Raw genomic sequence first — 19,286 nt, forward strand, 5'->3', positions numbered from 1 at the left:
TCTATCTATCTATCTATCTATCTATCTATCTCTATCTATCTATTTCATTATCTATTTCCTAATTGAGAACTGCTACAGATAGTAGCAACTGCCTGGAACATTTATCTGCAGCATCAGAGAGTAATACTGAGGAATGAAATGGAGAGGAGAAAAGTAAATGCTGAGATTCTGTTTTGGCTGAGGACATTTTTCCTTTCCTTCTGTAAACTCCCCTTGTTTTCTCCAGCCCATGCTTTTTCCAGCTGAACCTTCCTCTCCTTGATCTAGGCATCCAAAACCCAGCTTTAATTTTTGAGGATTTTTCTTCAGTCTCTTTTTTTCTCTCAGAAATGTCTGTAAATTAGTTCAGTAAAAAGAGTGGGTTTCATTTTATGTGGTCTTCACTCTAAAGCATGTCATATATCTGTGAACAGCCAATATCTATTAACAGGTAGGTGCTGACCTTTTTGGAGTGGACACAGAGCCAAGGGGTGTGTAGCACACTGCAAGGCAGTCAGGAAGGAGAAATATTTTACAGAGATGCTGAGGCATGGTTTTTAAAGTATCATGTGGAGGACCTCCCTGCAACTGAATTCCTGATACTCAGCGTATATAGCTTAGAAGAATGTTGTGGACTCTACTGGGATTTGAATTATTAGTTTAACTAGTGGTTATGAGCCAGGAAAGGCAACCATTATGCCAATATCTTCACCACCACATCTTTTAAAGTGGTAACTCCTTTGTTAGTGGTTTTTTACCAACTATTTGAACTGGGTTGGCCACCCTGGATTGTGATGGGTGGTTTGCAAGGCATGGCAAGAGGGTGTGAGAGAGAACTGGACTTTTGTTCACTTGTTGACATAAGTTATGCAGTTGAAGTCCTGGCCCCACGTAGAGGAGTAGAAGTGTTGTTACAGGCAGAACTATGACTAGGCTTTGCCCATAAGTGGTTCATGGATGTAGAGCAATTCCTTTTAGGGCTACTGAGCATCCACAACTGATTTCATATGCCAGTCCTGCAAGAAAAATTATGCCTTTTCAGAAAGATGCACATCCAGTAAAAGGAAGGCTGGTTATGCAAGCACAGGTTAATCCGAGGTAGCTAATTTGCAAGGGTGAGATGTTCAGATTGTGTCTAATGAAACAATAGCAATTATTTCTTAACTTGCGTTTAATAGTTATTTTGACATCAGATTTGTAAAAACTCAAGGCTAATCCAATGGATTTTGCTGTGTACTTATTCTTTTATATGCTTATACCTCAGAGGAAAAATGAAATATTTTTCTTTTAAGCTGTTTTATATTGATGAAGAATTATTGAGAAGGGAAGGAATTACAGTGTACCAGGATCTGGTGATGTAAGAGTTGAAGTATTGGCCTACTACTTAGTGACTTCTTATATGTACTTATAGTTGCCATTCCCTACCTCGGAATCAATGTCTATTTAACATCAGACCTCAGAAATGATAAGCTGGGAGACTGGCAGCCACTCGTAAAAGAAATTATGAGTTGGCTGCCACCAAAAGTACACAGGAGAAGGTATTCAAAAAAAGGAAGATAAGTATAGTGTTTTTGTAAACAGCTCATGTTTATATATCATAATGTTCAGTTGTTTAAAATAACCTACTGGAAAAGAACATGAAGAATAAGAGAAGTCTGCAGAACCCCAGCGTATTTTGCAACTTGGATCTGAATGTGCCTGCAGTTTTGCAGGACTCCAGGAAGGTTTTGATAGTGATGCTGCCTTCCCTGTATAGTGCTTTAAACCTTGCCTTGCCCTCCTGAAACCCCAGTATTTTCCGGGTTATGGAAACTAAATATTTTCTGTCACCCTCATTCTGGTCATCAGTGGTGCAAATGCAAGTATTTCTTTCAACTGTGTGTGGACATGGTACACCAAGCTATCTTAATGAGACTGGACAACACCTATGTTGGTTTTTTTGCATTAGTGTCACTGAGTTTATTTAGTTTTGTTGGTGTGAACCCTTGAGGCAGATATGCTAAAACCAGTTAAGACTGCTCTATTTGATAAGTTATTGCACTAAGTTAAAGACTGTTTAAACTAGTTCAAGTGTACCTACCCTAAGAGTTTGCAGCGCTTACTTTTTATTCCTTTAGCTGTACTGTGCACTTTATTCTGAGTAGGAGAAGAAAGATTTTTTCCAATATAAACATGCCATAAATCATATTTATATTCCCTCTCACGGTAGAATTTGTACAGATGAATGTGTGCTAGAAGAACAGTGAACTGTTAAAAGTACATATTTTTTTTCACACCAAAATGGAAACACACAGCAAATGACACATTGCACATGAATCTGGTCTGGTGACAATAAGCCCTACTATTTTTGTTGACAATATGGCATCTTTTCAACCACATTCTGTTTCTATTACTGCTTATTTATATTCAGGACAGAGGAAAGTGTTTGACCTCCCATTTGGAAGCTGCCTCTTTCACAGTAACGTGCATGATAATGGGTCCTCGTTTATTTATGACAACTGCACAATGTGTACCTGCAAGGTAAGTCCACAGTGCTTTGGTATTGTGTGCTGCTGGTTGTGTGGCTTGGCAGTAATTTGGAGAGCTGTGAAACTGTAAACCCTGACACTGTTCTTTGGCATCTTGTGTGGTCCACGAGAATCTGATCTGAAGAGCACCTGCAGTTGTGCTAGAAAAGTTTAAAAAGTTGTTGATTGCCTCAGCTGAGACATGATGCCTGACTGTGTGGTGCAAAATGAAATTACTCAGCTTATGTGATCCCCTTTAAATTTGTATGACAAGCTTACTGCATTACAAACAAGTGGAAGAGAAGTTTCAAAATGGTGAATTACCACATCTCTGCTGAAAAGCAGTGATTTGTTTTTGGTTCATCTAACATGACTGTGACCACTTGCACTTCTGCACCTAGGCAAAACCAATGCAATTGTCACCAAATCAGTAAGATTTTACAGTCCAAGTACATGCTGGGCTTTAGCTTCACAGGTGATGAAAGCGTCCCTTGATCCAGTGAATTTTTATCTTCTCTGAGCTGACCTGGTCAAAGTAGTTGGGCTGTAGCTTGGGTGGATGCAATGAGTAAGCAAGCAGAAATGTTATGGTAGGTACACACAGGAGCACAAACATCTTGGTGATTATGATTTCCTTTTGCCCTTTTACCTAGGATTCAACAGTGATATGTAAGAAGAGGTGCTTTCTTCCTGGTGAATGCAATAAAAACAAAGACCACTGCTGCAAGGAGTGTGTCTCATATATCCCTTCTGAGGAAGTGAAAGTGTGCAAGTTTGGCAATAAGATGTTCCAGGTAAAGTTTCGGGTGTGGCTCAAGAATAGACGCCATTGTAACAGCTGAAATAGTGTGAGTCTACTGTAGATTAATATTGTGACTTGTTTTTTAGCAGAACCCTCACTATCCTGATTGATGATGGAACAATTCAGAGGCAAAGCTTTGAAAAATTTGCCATCTGCTATTTTTTTTTCCGAGGTTGTGTAAACTGCTGATACACAGCACACAAAGTTTAGCTCCTCCTTGATAAGACATGTTGTCTGCCTCTCTATATGCAGGGACTGAAGCTGCTGTTTTGTGGCAAGCAATGCATTTTTAGTAAGTGATAGTAATTCTCTGCTTTCCCAAACAAACACTGATATTCATGGAGAAAATATTTTGAGTGGTATGTGAGCTTTATCTGCTGAGCCAACAGGAGCTTTGTGAAGTTCGTCTTGGCTGAAAGTTACTCATTTTGATTTACTACATTTCATGTCTCTGCTAAGGACAGCACCTCTGACATCCTATATTGGGATAGCCTTGTAATAACTGTTGCCTACTGCACTCTCACCCAATTTTTCAGGTCAAAAGGGATTCCCAGTAGAAGACTTCAGCTATTGCTGAGACCCTGTTTGTTTTTTCAAGTGGTGCAGCTTTTATGACACCGTGTCAGAAAAAGATTCTGTCACCTCATGGGCCATCTGTGAATTAAGAGACCCTTGAATTAGATCAAATGTTAAATCCTTTGTGAATACTTGGTTTGCTCAGCCAGAATTGCTTCCCATTTATTCCGTCTTTTGTGTACATAGCTGAAGTGTTTATTCTGGAAATTACATGTGAACCTACTGTACGCTGAGACTGTACTCCATCTGATTGGCACTTTCACACTGGTGCTATTGTGCTTCAGGAACAAATCCCTGCTTCTTAGGCACCCAACTAAAATATTCTGCCTCTTGTGAAGATTTTCTTATATTACTAAGTATTATATGGAGTAAGAAAAAATAACGAGACAGTACTCCCACTTCTGGCCTTGTGTGCAAAAAGGTAAATCCAGCGTTGCTCTGTTGAAGTTAATGGTCCAAACCAGGTAGAATGGGCACAGCAAATGTGCAAATACTGCTTTGAGACAAAAAATCAGGGTAGAAACATGCAGCCAGTTGTGATATATTCTGGTACCTTAGAAGACACTTAGAGAGTGTCTTCTCAGAGGCCCATGAGAACATGTGCTGCTTCAGGAACACCAGGCAATTATAACATGGCCTGGAAACAAGAGATGAAGGAGAGACAGCTTTTGACCAAGCATGCTGTGTGGAATAAGGAATGCTTCTTGGCATTTCAGATTTAGTCTGTTTTTCTCTCTGGTCAGAACATCACATTGAGGTGGGCATGTAATTGTTTGCAGCTGTCTGGTTTAGTGCCTGTTTCTGTCAGGTCTATCCTCACCCTTACTTCACAGCAGCCCTGTGAGCCGAAAACATGCACATTTTGGCTCTAAATGGGCTAGCAAAAGACTGTAAGTGGGTGAGACAGAATGTTTTAGGAATCACACTTGGCAAATGTAACACTATGTAAAAAGGAGGCAGGGCAGTTCCACAAGTGATCCTTCCTAAGTAAGTGGGGAGAAGTCCATGAGGCATATTTTGCTCTGCACCTAATACTTTAAGAGCTGTACATAGACTGTCTTACCTGCTCTGCATTTGAGAAGTGCAGCTCTGTATCTCTTTTAAACATTTTCAGATGTTTAGCAGATCAGGTATCTGTGAAAGTGCTGTAAATAATCTAAATTATCATTCATTATTCGACCATTCCTGCCCTAAGCCAAAATGATGCTTTGTCTGGAAATAAATTCACTATATGCTGACATCTTAATCAAATACTTTCACATGCAACAACTTACAGATGTCATTCAACCCGATGAATCAGGTTTTTCTAATGATGTGAGCTTAAATGAAAATCTGTGGTAGCTGTGATCACATCTCAGACACATGCTGGAGAGAAAACAGTGCAAATAATCAGGGTACTGATGAAAAATTATTTGGTTAGCCTTGGAAAAATGTATTTCTGATCTAGAGGGCCAAAGGAAAGAAAACCCTGCTGAATTTGATCTTTTTTTGTGGTGTTGTGTGGTGGTTTTTTTTTTGTTGTTTTTTTTTTAAATCTGAGTGGCCACTGACAGACACCTTAAAATAATTTAGACTAAACAATGACACAATGCCAACAGGGAAAGTCATCCTTTCTTGTGTAATGATACATTGCTAAAATAGCTTCCTGTTGCCACCCCAGCTGATACAGTATCATGTTCCCTCTTGCAGGATGGAGAGATGTGGTCCTCTGTGAACTGCACCATCTGTGCTTGTGTGAAAGGCAAGACAGAGTGTCGCAAGAAACAGTGCATTCCAGTCAGCAGCTGTCCTCATGTGAGTTTTTAAAAAGAACATAGCTTTCTTCTCTTTTTTTGTCTACCATTATCTTTTTCTTGGAAGTGTGGGCGTGGCAATGAACCATGTATGTACATTGGAAGGAAGGGATCCTACGGAATATTAATTTAGGCTGGCATTCCCCAAGTGTGCTACTGCTATCCCAAATATGGGCTTCCCACCTCTGCCCTTCCCCTGAATACTCTGCTCCTTTTCTCCTCCTCCCTTTAACTTCCTGTGTCCCAAGTATCTGCACTGGAACATATATTTATTAGCTTTACAGAGTGGTGAGATGACTATGTTAATATTTCAAGAGTATGCATATTGTTAAGGAAAGGTTGTATTTGCATTTCTCAGTGCATATGTGGCTTAATACCTGATTGAAAATGTAGATTAGACAAAGCAAAGTAAATTATTTCAACCAAGCCACACCACTTTCTCTAAGATTGCAGCCTGAGTATTTCTTATTTAAAAGTCTGAAGTGAACCCAGAGCGTGGTATAATTCTAACTTAATTGCTTAAAAAACTAGTGTTACTTGAAACCTTGAGCGAGGTCAGCCTTTCTTTCTTGGATTTCTGTCACTGACAAATTGTTTTAATGGCTCAAACATTCAGAAGAGGGAGCTCTAAATAACACCTCACATAGGGGCAGATCTTTGAACAGAACTGCAAAAGAGAGAGCCAAGTCATTACCATTACACCTTCTCAGTGTTTCCTTCTCCATCCTGGAAGCCAGCGGGGAAATTATGAGTCACAGACACCTAGGTATGAAATTTTAAATGACAAACTCTAGTTAGTAAAATTTTATACGTGTGAACTTTTGACAGCCAGAAGCAGTGGTAGAATAGAGAGCCTGTACCTCAGCGCTCCATCTTCTGCTCTGACAGTGGGCTGCAAGAGCAATGCTTGCATTCACAGAATAGGGGACACCCTTTTCCTGTCACTCTGGCACTCATTGCAGAGGGCAGTTCTCCTGTTTAATGTGCCTCACATTAGTTGCTGCATACATCTTCAGAAGTGTGAACAGCTGCAGCAGTTCTTCTGGGAACCTGACGTGGCTCATGGCAATCAGGTTTGCTCCCTTCAGGCCATTCACACTATAAACAGGAGGTAAGAGCTTGGACCCTTCAGGTCTCTTCAAATTCTTTGTTGGCAGAGGACCAAACACACACTGCATCTCATTTGTATTTTTCCTGTGCTGATGCATTTCAAACATTTAAGATGCTTCTGAGATCAAATAACTAATATGGCTTAATATAGATGTTAAGTGAAATACACCACTTCAGCAGTACTCTTGTATATTTGAGCATTGAGATGATCAGTTGAAGTGGCTTCTAAAATAAAACCAGTGATGGGTACAAATGCACCATCTGCAGTCCTGCATCAGCCTAACTAACTGACTGACAAACTTGTTCAGCACTGCTACATAATCTGCTCCAAGGTTAGTGTGAAGTCCTAAACTGCCCTAGACCTCTGAGTTGGGTCCTCAGGCAAGGTCCAATTCCTTAGGGCTGAAAAGCCCAGCTACCAGCCCTACCATTGCCTTAAGTATCTAATCAGTCACCCTGCTTCCTGCCTTAAAATGCAAGCTGAACTCTCTCCTCCACAGATACACATTACCTTTCTGCTCTTCCAAACTACCTTGGAAGGACAAGTAGGAGAAAGAATGTAAACTCTAGAGTGTGATTTATTTTCCTTCTCCGAGTGGGTACCAAGTAATTTTAAAGCAAGTAGTATATTCTAATGGATTTAAATCTATTACTTTTCATCTATTCTCCACTGTCTTTGGTGAGATATTCTGTCACAAATCTGTAAACATTAATTAAATGCACCACATTATTCAAGATAAAGATATATTAATGATTCTGATACTGAAAGTCTGGATATCATGCATGGAGTTATGCTGCCGTCTCTGCAAACTGTAGGGGTGTGAACTCCATTTCTTTTCTCTCTTCACAACATTTCTGGCAATAAGCAGTCTCTACTGACTGTTGAAGACTGCTGTGGAACAAAATACTGTTTAGTGTCCCTTAGGATGTCAGGCCACATCAAGTTATGTAATTAAAACTATGGTACACACAACTGAGAGTGAAAAGATGGAAGATTCACAAAGAACTTACAATATTATCCCTTGGCTTAAATACTTTACCATACAGTCTTAATACTCTTTGCATTATGTTCTTCGGGATTTTAATGTATCAACATAGATTTTGGCCAATTACTTCTTGAAAGGATGGTTTTCAAAGTGGTACTTCTGCAGAAATTTCCAATACTGTGCAACCATTTGTATTATTCAATGAGTTGGTGGCAGACTGACATATTTTCAAAGACTGTTTCTGCCATGTCTTTCATTTTCTTCATAGAGCTAGGCACATTCTTCTGTTCTTTTTGTTCTTTTCTTTTTGGAATTGTATTTGATCCTGTATCAGTAATTACAGGAAGTGTCTTTCTTAGCTTCTTTTCATCTGCAGCACAGGCAATACGTCTCACAAATTCAATCCCTCCTGTCATATTTATAGTAAAAACGGTCCTCCTTGGGCTTCTGGTGAGCCCTGTGGCTTGTGGTTTCTGTTTCTTACTTTCTGGCCTTTGACTCCATGTAGATATTCTCAGTTACCTGGCGCGTCAGCCTGCAAGGTGCGGTACATGCTGGCTCCCATCCAGCAAACCTATTAAGCATGTGTTCACTCCTGCTGAAGTTAGTAGGCCCTCCATGTGTGCTTAAACTTAAACACATGCTTAAATACTTAATCAAAAGGGAGTAATCTCAACCCTTGGCAAGATTGAGCTTCAGAGATACTTTAGACCTTTTCTTACCTAATTTGTTATTCACTTGCCCTAGCCCTGTACCAGCCTCTTTCTTGCCTTGTGCCATCTCCTTTCTGATTACCCGTCCTTACCATTTTCCACCCTGCCTCCACTTCTTGTGCCTTTCCATTCCCCACTAAAAATGTAAGCCTATGGCAATGGTTGGTGGTCATGGACATCTCTCTTTTGGTACTGCTAGAGGAGAGGCTGGTAAATTTTACAGCACACAGCCATTCTGAGCTCCAAGGGGGTGCAAAAGTTAGTAGAATTAAATTCATGGCATGTGAAGACATTTGCAGAGTTTGATTCTGTGGGTAAATTTTGAACCCGTGAACTTCAAGTGAGTTGAAAATTTATTCAGAACACGTTCTCCCATCTCTAGCACAGACTGCATTTAATGTTATACACATCTGTTATTATTACAAACAAAAAGTTGCTGTTTTTACTCTAGTGCCAAATGAGGCACAAAAAAACAACAGCTGTTGCTATTGCACAACCAAACAAGCCCCCCCCTCTGCAATTAGTCTTGCCTTAAAAAAAATAGAAAATAAAAACCTCAGACATAAAATTGAAAACCTCATAAAAAAGAAGAAAAATCCCAGAAAATAAATAGACTCAAATGTGGTCTGCTTATAAATATTCATAGGGAAAAATGGGATCACATCACTTAGCCCACTCCTAAGGGAACCCTCAATGCTAACGAACTCTTGCAGCACATGTTAGCAATAATGGGTTTCCTTATTCTACAAGACAAAAACAGGATCTCGGGCCAACATGGTGGCTCAAGTAACCAGCCTCAGCAGGCTGCCTTGGAGATTCCAATTTCACTTGAATTCTTGCCACTTCCAGCTTGGCTGATGATTTCAACTCCTTTATTGAAACAGAGGGTAAGGCTGTGCAGTGCAGTGTGTGGCATTCAGCTGCCATGTCTTCTGTTCATGCAAATAATTGTTGCCCAACTCCCTGTTTCTGTGCAGTTTTAATGCTTTCTCCTTTTTGCCCTAGCAGGTGCTTGATAGGCCTCCCTGTTGCAGCCTTGTCCTCAGCAGCTCTCTTTGTTCTGGGTTCTGGTAGTCACCCAAACATCTAAGCATTGCCCACACTGTCCATGAAACTCTGATCCCTCCCTTTTGTCAGGTCCAAATGTGTCTACAGTCTGTTCACATGCAGTTGCACATTCAAAGACAAGCTGAGACTGAACTTTTATGCCCTGCAGATGATGAGCCCAAGTTTACTCATCCCCAGGCTCATCCCCAGGCTCTCATTCATGCCATCTGTGGACATCAAGCAGGAGCATGGCAGAGCGCCCTCCACTCCAGTCCACCGGTAGATGCTTGGAGTCCATTTCTGCCCATGCACATTGTCAAAGCTTGGCAGTGCTGTAGACAGAAAGCAAGGCAGACAGCAACAGGGCTTTCTGCCTGTGCCCACTTCCCTGCTCTCTGCATAGACCTCCCACTTACTTCTTTTCTTTTTTCACAAGCTTTTCTGTACTATTGAATAGGCAGAATAGCACAGCTCCATTTGCTTGCTCTTGCTGGCCACTCCTTGCTCACCTACTTGGTGGGAAACAGGAGCAGTGGTCCAACAAAGGGGACTTGCTCTGTGTTGAACTACTGATGGAGCAAAGGGTTGGTGCTGGGGAGCCGCACAGTTCCATATGCCTCTTCCTTCCCTGTATGGCAATGCGGGTGAGCTCCAATGTCACCGTGAGTTCTGTCATAGCCCATGCCAGTTTTTCCTTGGAAAAACACATTGTTCAGTCTGACATTTTCCAGGCTTATCCTCAATCCTCAGTTGGCTTTAGGGAATTTAAGCAAAATCAGATAGAACATCTTTTAATACGGTGAAAACTGAAAAGGAGCGTGAATGTATGCACACAGAGGCATGCCTCCTGCTTCTAGCCAGCCTTGTCAACCATAAATCAAATTGATCTAGGCAGAGTGATAAATAAATATTCAAACCTTTTGTCCATATTACTATGACTAGACTTAAGTTGTTTGCTTTTATACACTCCATACCCTTGCATACATGCCCATTTACTTCACTGGGGAGACTGGTCCATGCTTGGTAATGTGATTTGATGAGAGATACCATGAATTTTAGCCATGAAAGAAATCTGGCCAAACTAGATCTCTACCAAAGCCTCCTTCCTTCAACTTTGTAGGAAAAAGGTATTATTTGGGGGAATGTGGGGGCAGGGGTGGAGCATATTGCTTCTATGTGGCAGTCAAAAGGGTGTGCATAGGAAATGTATGTATTTTGGGATGTGGGGGAAAAGGTAGTGATCTTGTTAACCCGATGACTACATGGGTTCAAAATTCTCTCAAACTCTCTCTAAAGAGAAAAGTGGTAACAGAGAACCCTTTTAGTATTTCATTTCTTATAAGACTGCCAGGAAGCTCTTTGAATAGTTCTGTCTGTTTTTAGCACCTGATATTTGAAGCTGTAACCAGGGCATTGAGTTCAAACACAACTTGAACTATTTTCAAAGGCTTATCCAGCCTTACAACATAACACAGTCATTGCTCCAAAAACTTTTTCATTAAATCAGACTGTCTTTCTCCCAATTAGGGTAAAATCCTGAACAGAAAAGGATGCTGTCCTATTTGCACTGAAAGTAAGTTCTTTGTTCACATTCTTTAAATTCTTTATTCTTTCAGAGAAAATAAATATAGTTGAAATATGTTTGCTTTTCTGTCTTCTTTATAGAGGTGACTAAAGAGCAGGTGATTATTGCTGCCCACAGATCTTTGCCTCCTATAAATCTGTAAATTTAAAATAAAATGCCTGATTATTTATTTATTTATTTTGATTGTTTCAAGTGACACAATTTTTGTCAAATCTGAGGTGATGCTTTTTGGAGGATGTAGTTGGCCTGTAAAATGTGTAGGTAATTAAATAAACAAATGAAGAGAGGTGTAACTTTAAGAGCTTTTATACCTGTAAGTATCAGCCTAGCTATGTGTATATATAATCCAACACCTTTACAGATGATTTGTGAGGGTTTAAACAAGGTGTGCAAAAACCTGAGACACAGTCTGGGGCAGCAGTGGAAAGTATGATAGAAAGCTACCCTTCTGTCTGTATGATGTTTGGCTCAACCATCACTTTTGTATCCCTTTACTCTTCTCTTCAGGAATGATCATTTTATGATATCACTTGTGTTCTCTCTAGTCAGCAAAGCACTTAAATACTTATCTTTAAGCTTGTCTTGTTTAAGTCAACAGGGAGGCATGTCTTCAGTGAAGTTAACAGGATGCAATTACGTATTTCCTTCAGGACATGTTTAAGTATTTTACCAAATAGAGAGAAACTGCTAAAATGAGGTTTTACGATTTATAGGAAGGTTTCTGAAAGAAGGAACAGGTTTTTAAGGACAGTGTTTCCTATTCTTTTGTTTAAAATCAGATTGATTTTGCTGATCAACTCAATTCTGGGTGCTCTTAGATTGCAGAAATTCCATATGCTAAAGATCTGTTTTTCTACTCTGCAGCTCAGTTATTTTTAAACATGTAACTTGTGATAAGATAAATCTAGTTTGCATGACTCCAGTATAAAAATGAAATTAAATACAAGTCACAACCTCAGAAACCCTTGAAATAATATTGAGCAGAAGGAGAAATGAAAGAGGATTCAACTGACCAGCAGCTGATTTCATGTTAGCTGAGGTTCAAGGGAGAAAAAATTTGCATAGACCTCTTCTCAAACATGACATGTGATAAGTGTCATGAATTTATCAATCTCTGTCTTGCCTCTGTTCTCATGTTTCAGTCTCATCTAACCTTCCTCATTTGTTCTTTTGTAACATGAGAGGGGGAGGAAAATAATGGGGCCAGCCATTCCCTCAAAGTACTAGAGAACGTCTACTGTAAGGGGTTAAAAAGAAGATGGTACAGTGACTCCTTCAGAAATGCTGCCAGAGGATGATGACTTGTGAAAACTGTTTTATGGGAGAAGGAGGCAAAAACTAGATTTCTTCAAAGTGAAAATAACTTATCTAGGAATCAGGTTACCTAAAAAGTCAGAGCTTCTTGAAGATATAAGAAGGGAATGATCATGACCGTAGGATGTGAAATTTAGGGCAGACCATCATTGTCCTCCTGCTGTGCAGCTCTGTGAAGAGCCTGGCTGCATCTTCCCAGTAACCTCCTTGTAGGTACTGGTAGGACTTGATGTCCCTGAAGCCTTCAGGATATACACCCTGGTTCCCTCATCCTCTTCTTATGGGTCCTTTCTCAGTTGCACTGGCTGTAAATGAGGCTGGGAAGCTCATTGCACTGGCTCACAGTGAAACACTCCTCTGTTGCATACGAAGGAGAGAGGCTTTTTTTGGAGAGATGTCTCACTAGGGATCCGTTTACTATTAGGAGGAGAGTTGATGCTGAGCTGATTTTAAGCTTTTATTATTAAAAGGTCATTCCTAACTTTTGTCAGGTAATGTAATCAAAGAGCTTAAATACCCAGTATCATAAAGCAGTGGGGGCTGCCACTAGCTGTTTTAACATTAACATTCTAACAGTTGCCATTTGCAAGGAATTAATTCCACCTTTGTGCCAGAAATGCTGTAAATCTCATCACAATGTATGACAGGCAAAAGGCATAAGGATTTTAGCAATGATCACTTTCTCAGATAGTAATTAGAAGCTTTACTTCTTACCCCAGTTTGGGGTGAGATAAGATGTACATGCACTGGCCTTTCCCTCACCCACCCACTCTTGCTGATCCTCTCTCCACGTATTAACACACCAGACATTTCTGGCGGTCTAGCAGATATTAATTTTCCAAAGTAAAAACAACATAGGAGGTACAAGAACATACTGTACACAGGAGAGCTTTGAGTACAGTTTAAATGGAGCCAATTTCTATGAAGTGGGTCAAAAACAGTCACGTTGTTAAAGGATACACTTTAAACTGAAAAATAATAATCAAAGGATTATTTTCAAAGCAGTTTGTTGCAGAAAGAAAAAGCACCTCGTCTCCTAAAGGGCTAGAGAGTCTCTTTTGTCTACTGTTGCTGAAGTTAACTATGGTTAGTTTTGGCATGTTGCTGTTTAAGCTCTGTGGCTGGCGTACAGTTATCACTAATTAAACACAGTGGTCATACCAGTGGAAAATTCAACAGTTTAGTTTATGCTGCTGTAAAAATGTAATGAAATGTACTCTTTTGGGCTTGATTTAGAAAAATCACCACTGACGTCAATTCCATAAATTAGTAATCCTATGTTAGACCAAGGTCATTTTCATATTAAAAAAAGAAAACACTAAACCTGAGTTCAAATAACATTAACAGACTGCTCTCAACACCAGACAAAGATGGGAATTTGCAGTGGAGGTTAAATCTTTGTTCTTGACAAAGAAGAATTGATAGGCCTTGCTGAAATTACAGCATGCACTATGAAACCTTCCTACAGCAGCCATGAAGATATGCTTTAATCACGATCAATAGTACTAACACAGTCTTACCCAAGTCATTTTGAGGCTTTATGGATGAAGTTTTTTCAAAGTGGAATGCAGTTATCTAGGTCTTGCAGTGCACATGATTAATTTTGCAGTAAAGGCCTCTTTTGGGGAAGAAAATTTCGTTCATCACAAATCATTCTGCAGCTTTTTTAGTTGACAAAATGACCAACAAAAGTAAACCAAACTAAAGGGCTTTTGGACTTGGCCTTAGGAGAAAAAGGTTGGTACTTTCCAGCATCTTTTTTTTAATTTTATTTTTATAAAAATACTGGAAAAAATACTGACTCTTCAAAACAACAACAAAGATGAAAAAATGTGGGGTTATGCATTATAGGTACCTGTCATAGCAGGGTGTGGGACTGAAGAATCACAGAGGTCCCTGTTGCTCCTGTTTCTTGTGTTATTTCCTTGCCATGGAGAAATATATAAACAAAAAGACTGCAATTGTTTATTCATACTGGAATGCTGTTTGTGATTTATCTCCTCAGTCGTTTCAGCCATGATGGTCTACTGTATAAATATGTATTTGGACAAATTGGAATAACTATTTTATTTATGAAATAGACCATAAAGGCTCCTGTGGAGTTTTTGACACCACACCTTGTAATGTGTATTATATCAAGCTGCACTATGCAGCAGTTATGAGGAAAGTACTCTATGGCTATTAATTTTTTAAAGAAAAGCTAATGAAATTCTATTATGCGTGTTCTGTAGCTAGTTTTCAAAAGTTAATAATGTGTTCTGTTTGATTTAGGGCTTAATTCAGCATATGGGCTAATTGCATTCAAAGTTTCATTATATTTTTAAAAAGCTGAGATATTTTTGAATTATAGATGTGCAACCAGAACACCCTTAAGTGGTAAACTTGTATTTTTTCCTCTCTCTCCTTACTTAGAAAGTGTTCAAACCAATTTCAGTTATAATTTAAAGTATATTTTTCTTGGCCACTCTTAACTAGCTACAAGCCCAGAAGAGTGTGACCAGACATCTGGACATCTTGGACTTCAATTGACTGCTCTGATCTCCTGAAAAAATAAAACAAGCTATTCCATGAGCACCAGAGCTAACAGAGCCTGGTTTCCTATGGATTTGTGTCCCATTTCCTTTATATCCCAACAAATAATAAACCCAGCTAGAGACAATATATCCTGTGGCTGCTCTGGAGCTACAAGTGTGCTAATTGCCCAGCCAATATGCTCATGCTCTCCGGCTGGTCAGGATGTGTGTGCTGACTGTCTGTCTGGCCTCCATCAAGCAGTATATATATCTCATCTTTCTAGAAAGGCTAAATTCTGCCTATGGGGGTGGGGGCATTGGGTGGAAGGCAGTGGTTTTTGGCAACTACATATTTCAATAAGTGGTTCTTATCTTTACTCAGCACACTACTTACTAGAAATGCGTTGTCTTTCAGACTTCTATCCCTCTGTATTGGCCAAAACAGGTCATGTTTTAATGATTTTTTTTTTTTTTTTTTCCTTATGAGAATGTATTAAAACTTGGGGGATGTTAAAATACTCCTTTCCTTGCTGTTGCTTTTTTTTTTTTTATTTTTTTATTTTTTTCCAGAAAAATGTGTTTTCAAAAAATGGTGCTCTTTGCCCACAGTTGCCTTCCCCATTACCTTTTCTGATGAAAGTCATTATTTTGTTTGAATTGCTTTGAATTGATTTGTAAATGTAAGGAAAAAGTGCCAGGAGTTCTATAGTATTCACTTCAGCACCTAAATACTATTATTACTAGTTTGCAATTAAGCTGTAGAGCCTTAGGTGGGACCTGAGCAAACTGCATGAATCACACAGGTGGTTTAAGGTTGTCAAATATAAAAGCATAAAGTCTATATATAGGTGCTTAAAAAAACAAATGTGAAGACTGCTGATCTCCCAGAAGCTTTTATGAAAGTCAGAAGTTTTGAATATTGAGTTGGGAGCCTAAATGCAGGATTTCCAAGAGTCTTTACAGCCAACTCCCAATATTGTTTAATTATTGTTGAGTGCCTATGGCCCTTTGAAAATCACAGCCTCCTGAACATAGCTCTGGGTCCCTTCTTTGAAAAATCTGTGTATCTTAGGAACAGAGAGGGAATGGGTGTATTTGCCTTCATGTGCATGTGTAGATGAGCAAAGAAGACATCAAAGATCATTAATGCCAGGTTCAAAACAAGCAATAGACAGTGGTTTCTCATGCACTTTGCACAAGGATGTTGTGGATGCTAAAAACATTTTTGGGTTCAAGGGGACACTGGGAAAATCAACAGAAGATAAGTCTATAGAAGGTTACTAAATAAAGAGAAACCACATCTAGCTCAGGAAGTCCTTAAGCTGAAAATAGTTGGAGGCTGGTGGAGTCTTAGGAAGAAATAGCATATATAATTGCCCTTTTCAGGCTTTTTTACAGCTGATAGAGACAAGGAGTAACCGCAATAAGCTGGCAACAATTTACTGTAGGAAAAAAAGGGAAAGATCTTCACCTTGTTAGCACAAGCTAGCAAAATTCATATGCCAGCTTTGGTGATGCAGCAACACACTCTCCATCTGTTACATCTCAAAAGAGAAGCAAGTCACGCATTAACCTAACTAGAGAGCCAGTACTTCCAATAGATTTAAAAAACAGACAGGCAGAAAGACTGGGAAAAGAAAAGAAGCAAACCATAAAAGATTATGTGATTGAAACTCTAAAAAGGAAATAAACAACAAACCAAGACCTAAAAATGGCAGAAATCTTTTCATGTTGCCTGTCTTTTGCAGTCTTGTTACACCCGCTATTTAAGGTTTATTTCTAGGCCAACCATTTCCTCTTATTGGCAGTGCCTGAGTTATCTCCACAGTCTTGCAGGGTGTGGATTTTTTTTTTGCAAACCCACAATTTTAGCAAACCTTTCAAGAATGTTTTACACAGTGATACCAGAAAATCAATTATTCAGGCTGGTTTTAGGTAGATTTTCCCCCCCTATTTCCTTGGTTATTAACAGTTTCAGGGGGTGGGTTTTTTTTTTTTGCAAACCCACAATTTTAGCAAACCTTTCAAGAATGTTTTACACAGTGATACCAGAAAATCAATTATTCAGGCTGGTTTTAGGTAGATTTTCCCCCCCTATTTCCTTGGTTATTAAAGAAAACAGCAAAATTGGATCAGACATTCAGCTATCCAGTCCAAAACACATTCTTTTTTATTTTAACTGCACTGCATCAAGTTGACATATGACGTGACACAATGTAACATAACATAAAACAACATTACTCTGCATAACACATTAGAAATTAAAAATAAATATTTCCTTTGGATCTCATTGCCACTATCAATTTTACTTGCACATCTCAGAATTATGTTTGTTCCTCTCATGTCTTGTCTCTTAGCCATTTGCTTAGGTGAAGAACCAGCCTTCCCCTCCTGATGTGTTAGGTAATAACATGTATGACATCTCCACATTCTTGGCCTCTAGAAAATCCAGACATAAACCAGTTCTGTCCTCTGAAATCTTCACTGATGTTTGAACAGATTTTTTATGTTAATAGTTTCATTGTTTTTGTAAAAGTTGTCAGTAGGTTTAAAGAAAAATTAAAGCCTGAAAATGTTAAATAGCATCTAAGCAGGTAATAAAATGTATCTTAATATTCATCATGCAGATAATTATATTAGTGTATGTGGAAGTGAGAAACATATTAGTATGATTTAGTAACAGTTAAGTCAGATGGTCTCCATATATTTTTTTCCTATTGGTATAAGTTACATTGGTGATTAAAAATGATATAGTTCCTGCCAATTTGTGGAGAAGCAATCTTTTTATGGACTTTGGAAAACAGTTATTGATGTTCTTAGTGGTATCAGTGAGGAAAATGGGACTCACAGAACTCTGCATTTTTAAAAGCACTCTGGAAACCAAGTGTCTTGGTTTTCAGGCTCTGCTTAAAATCTGTCAGGCCTAGTTTCCAGAGGTGTTGATCAACTGTTGTTCATTTTTACTTTTAATGCAAATGTCAAGATGATGTCCTTGAGAAATAGAAAATTCTGGTCCCTAGTTGCCAGGCATAGTGAAGAGGCATAATAATGCCAACTCTTTGTTAAGGAAGCATGAGTGTGACAAGTTAGGGGTGAAGTACAAATCTCTGAGGTGCTAGCTGAGTGATGGACTGCACCATATGGTGAAAGACAGTGAGGTTGGACTTTAGGGAGATCTTACTGTAACGACAGCTGAGCACTGCAACAGGTTGCTGGTGGCAGCTGTGGAGTTGCTGTTACTCCTGCTTTTTAAGAGCAGGTTAGACAAACATCTGTCAGGAAGAACGTAGGTACAGATGATTCTGCATTATTGCTGGAGAAGGAACAGGTAATGTCTCATGGGGTCCCCTTCAGCCCTATTTTCTGTGTCTCCATGTAGGTACCCTTGGATGCTCTTTAACCGCAGCTAGAAAAACACCAGAAACATTGTAACTACTTGAGCATAGCACTTTGCCTAGGTTGAAAAACCCTGCTGAGAAAAGTGTATTGCGTAGTCAGAGCTGCATTGTACTCCACCGAGGGAATGACATGCCTCTTCTTTGTAACCCCCATGTCTCTTGTTTGTATGTTTGAATTTGTCTTTTTCTAGCTTTTTCAGGCGAGCCATTGTTAGTTGGATAATTTATTTTCTTTCAGCGACTAAATTATATTCCCTGCAACTCTCCCTTCCTTCACTGGGTTTTGGTTTTTTTTGGGTTTTTTGATTGGTGCTGTTCACAGCTCTCTGATTACTGAGTCAAATATTGTTAGTGCATCAAGCCCTCCCTCTAAAACAGGCGTCATGTTTCAAAAGCAGCCTCAGCCCACGAGTATCCAGCTGGCAGTAGCTTTGTGCATTTCCCTGCCTCGAGACTCCTTCTTCCAGGAACAGCAGCAATGAGATGTGGTTAGGACCTATTGTTATACCAGAAGGCTGCAATGCAAATCAATTTGCTGCTCTCTTTGATTACCAGGCAATTCAATCAATTGTTGGGTAACTGCAGGGTAACTTGGCGTCATTGACATGAGTGTGGAAATATTCTGTCTTTGAGCTGTGGCTTCTCCGATCAGCATCTGGCTGCAAACATCAATAAGAAATCTCCCTCAGTTTGTAATGATGCAAATGATTGGTAGAGACACCATGCTCTCATATAGTCATTGCATCATGTTTGTCACGTACTGCTGGCTTTTTGTTGGTGGGGTGATAACAATGACTGCTATGAATCAGATGTGCATAGACAACATATATGATAGCTTGTAAGACTAAGTAAAAATGCAGGTTCTACAGATAATTTGGGGAAAAAAAAAACACATAGATATATCTAGTTTATAAATCTACAGTATTTATTAGGGTGTATATGTAAAATATTAACAGAATCGGG

The 19,286-nt window shown here is 39.3% G+C and overlaps 1 protein-coding gene across 1 annotated transcript in view; it reads left to right on the forward strand.

Annotated features, from left to right (window-relative positions):
* The window catches only part of BMPER (BMP binding endothelial regulator), a 149,388-nt gene that overhangs the window by 76,145 nt on the left and 53,957 nt on the right, over positions 1-19,286 (forward strand). The window contains 7 exon segments of the mRNA XM_010007753.1: positions 859-870; positions 1,478-1,503; positions 1,714-1,733; positions 2,388-2,499; positions 3,140-3,280; positions 5,554-5,658; positions 11,041-11,086. Of these exon segments, the coding sequence (XP_010006055.1) occupies positions 859-870; positions 1,478-1,503; positions 1,714-1,733; positions 2,388-2,499; positions 3,140-3,280; positions 5,554-5,658; positions 11,041-11,086 (462 nt within the window).

This window comes from Chaetura pelagica, unplaced genomic scaffold (assembly GCF_000747805.2).
Source record: "Chaetura pelagica isolate M959 unplaced genomic scaffold, ChaPel_1.0 scaffold502, whole genome shotgun sequence".
In the NCBI taxonomy this organism is placed as follows: Eukaryota; Metazoa; Chordata; class Aves; order Apodiformes; family Apodidae; genus Chaetura; species Chaetura pelagica.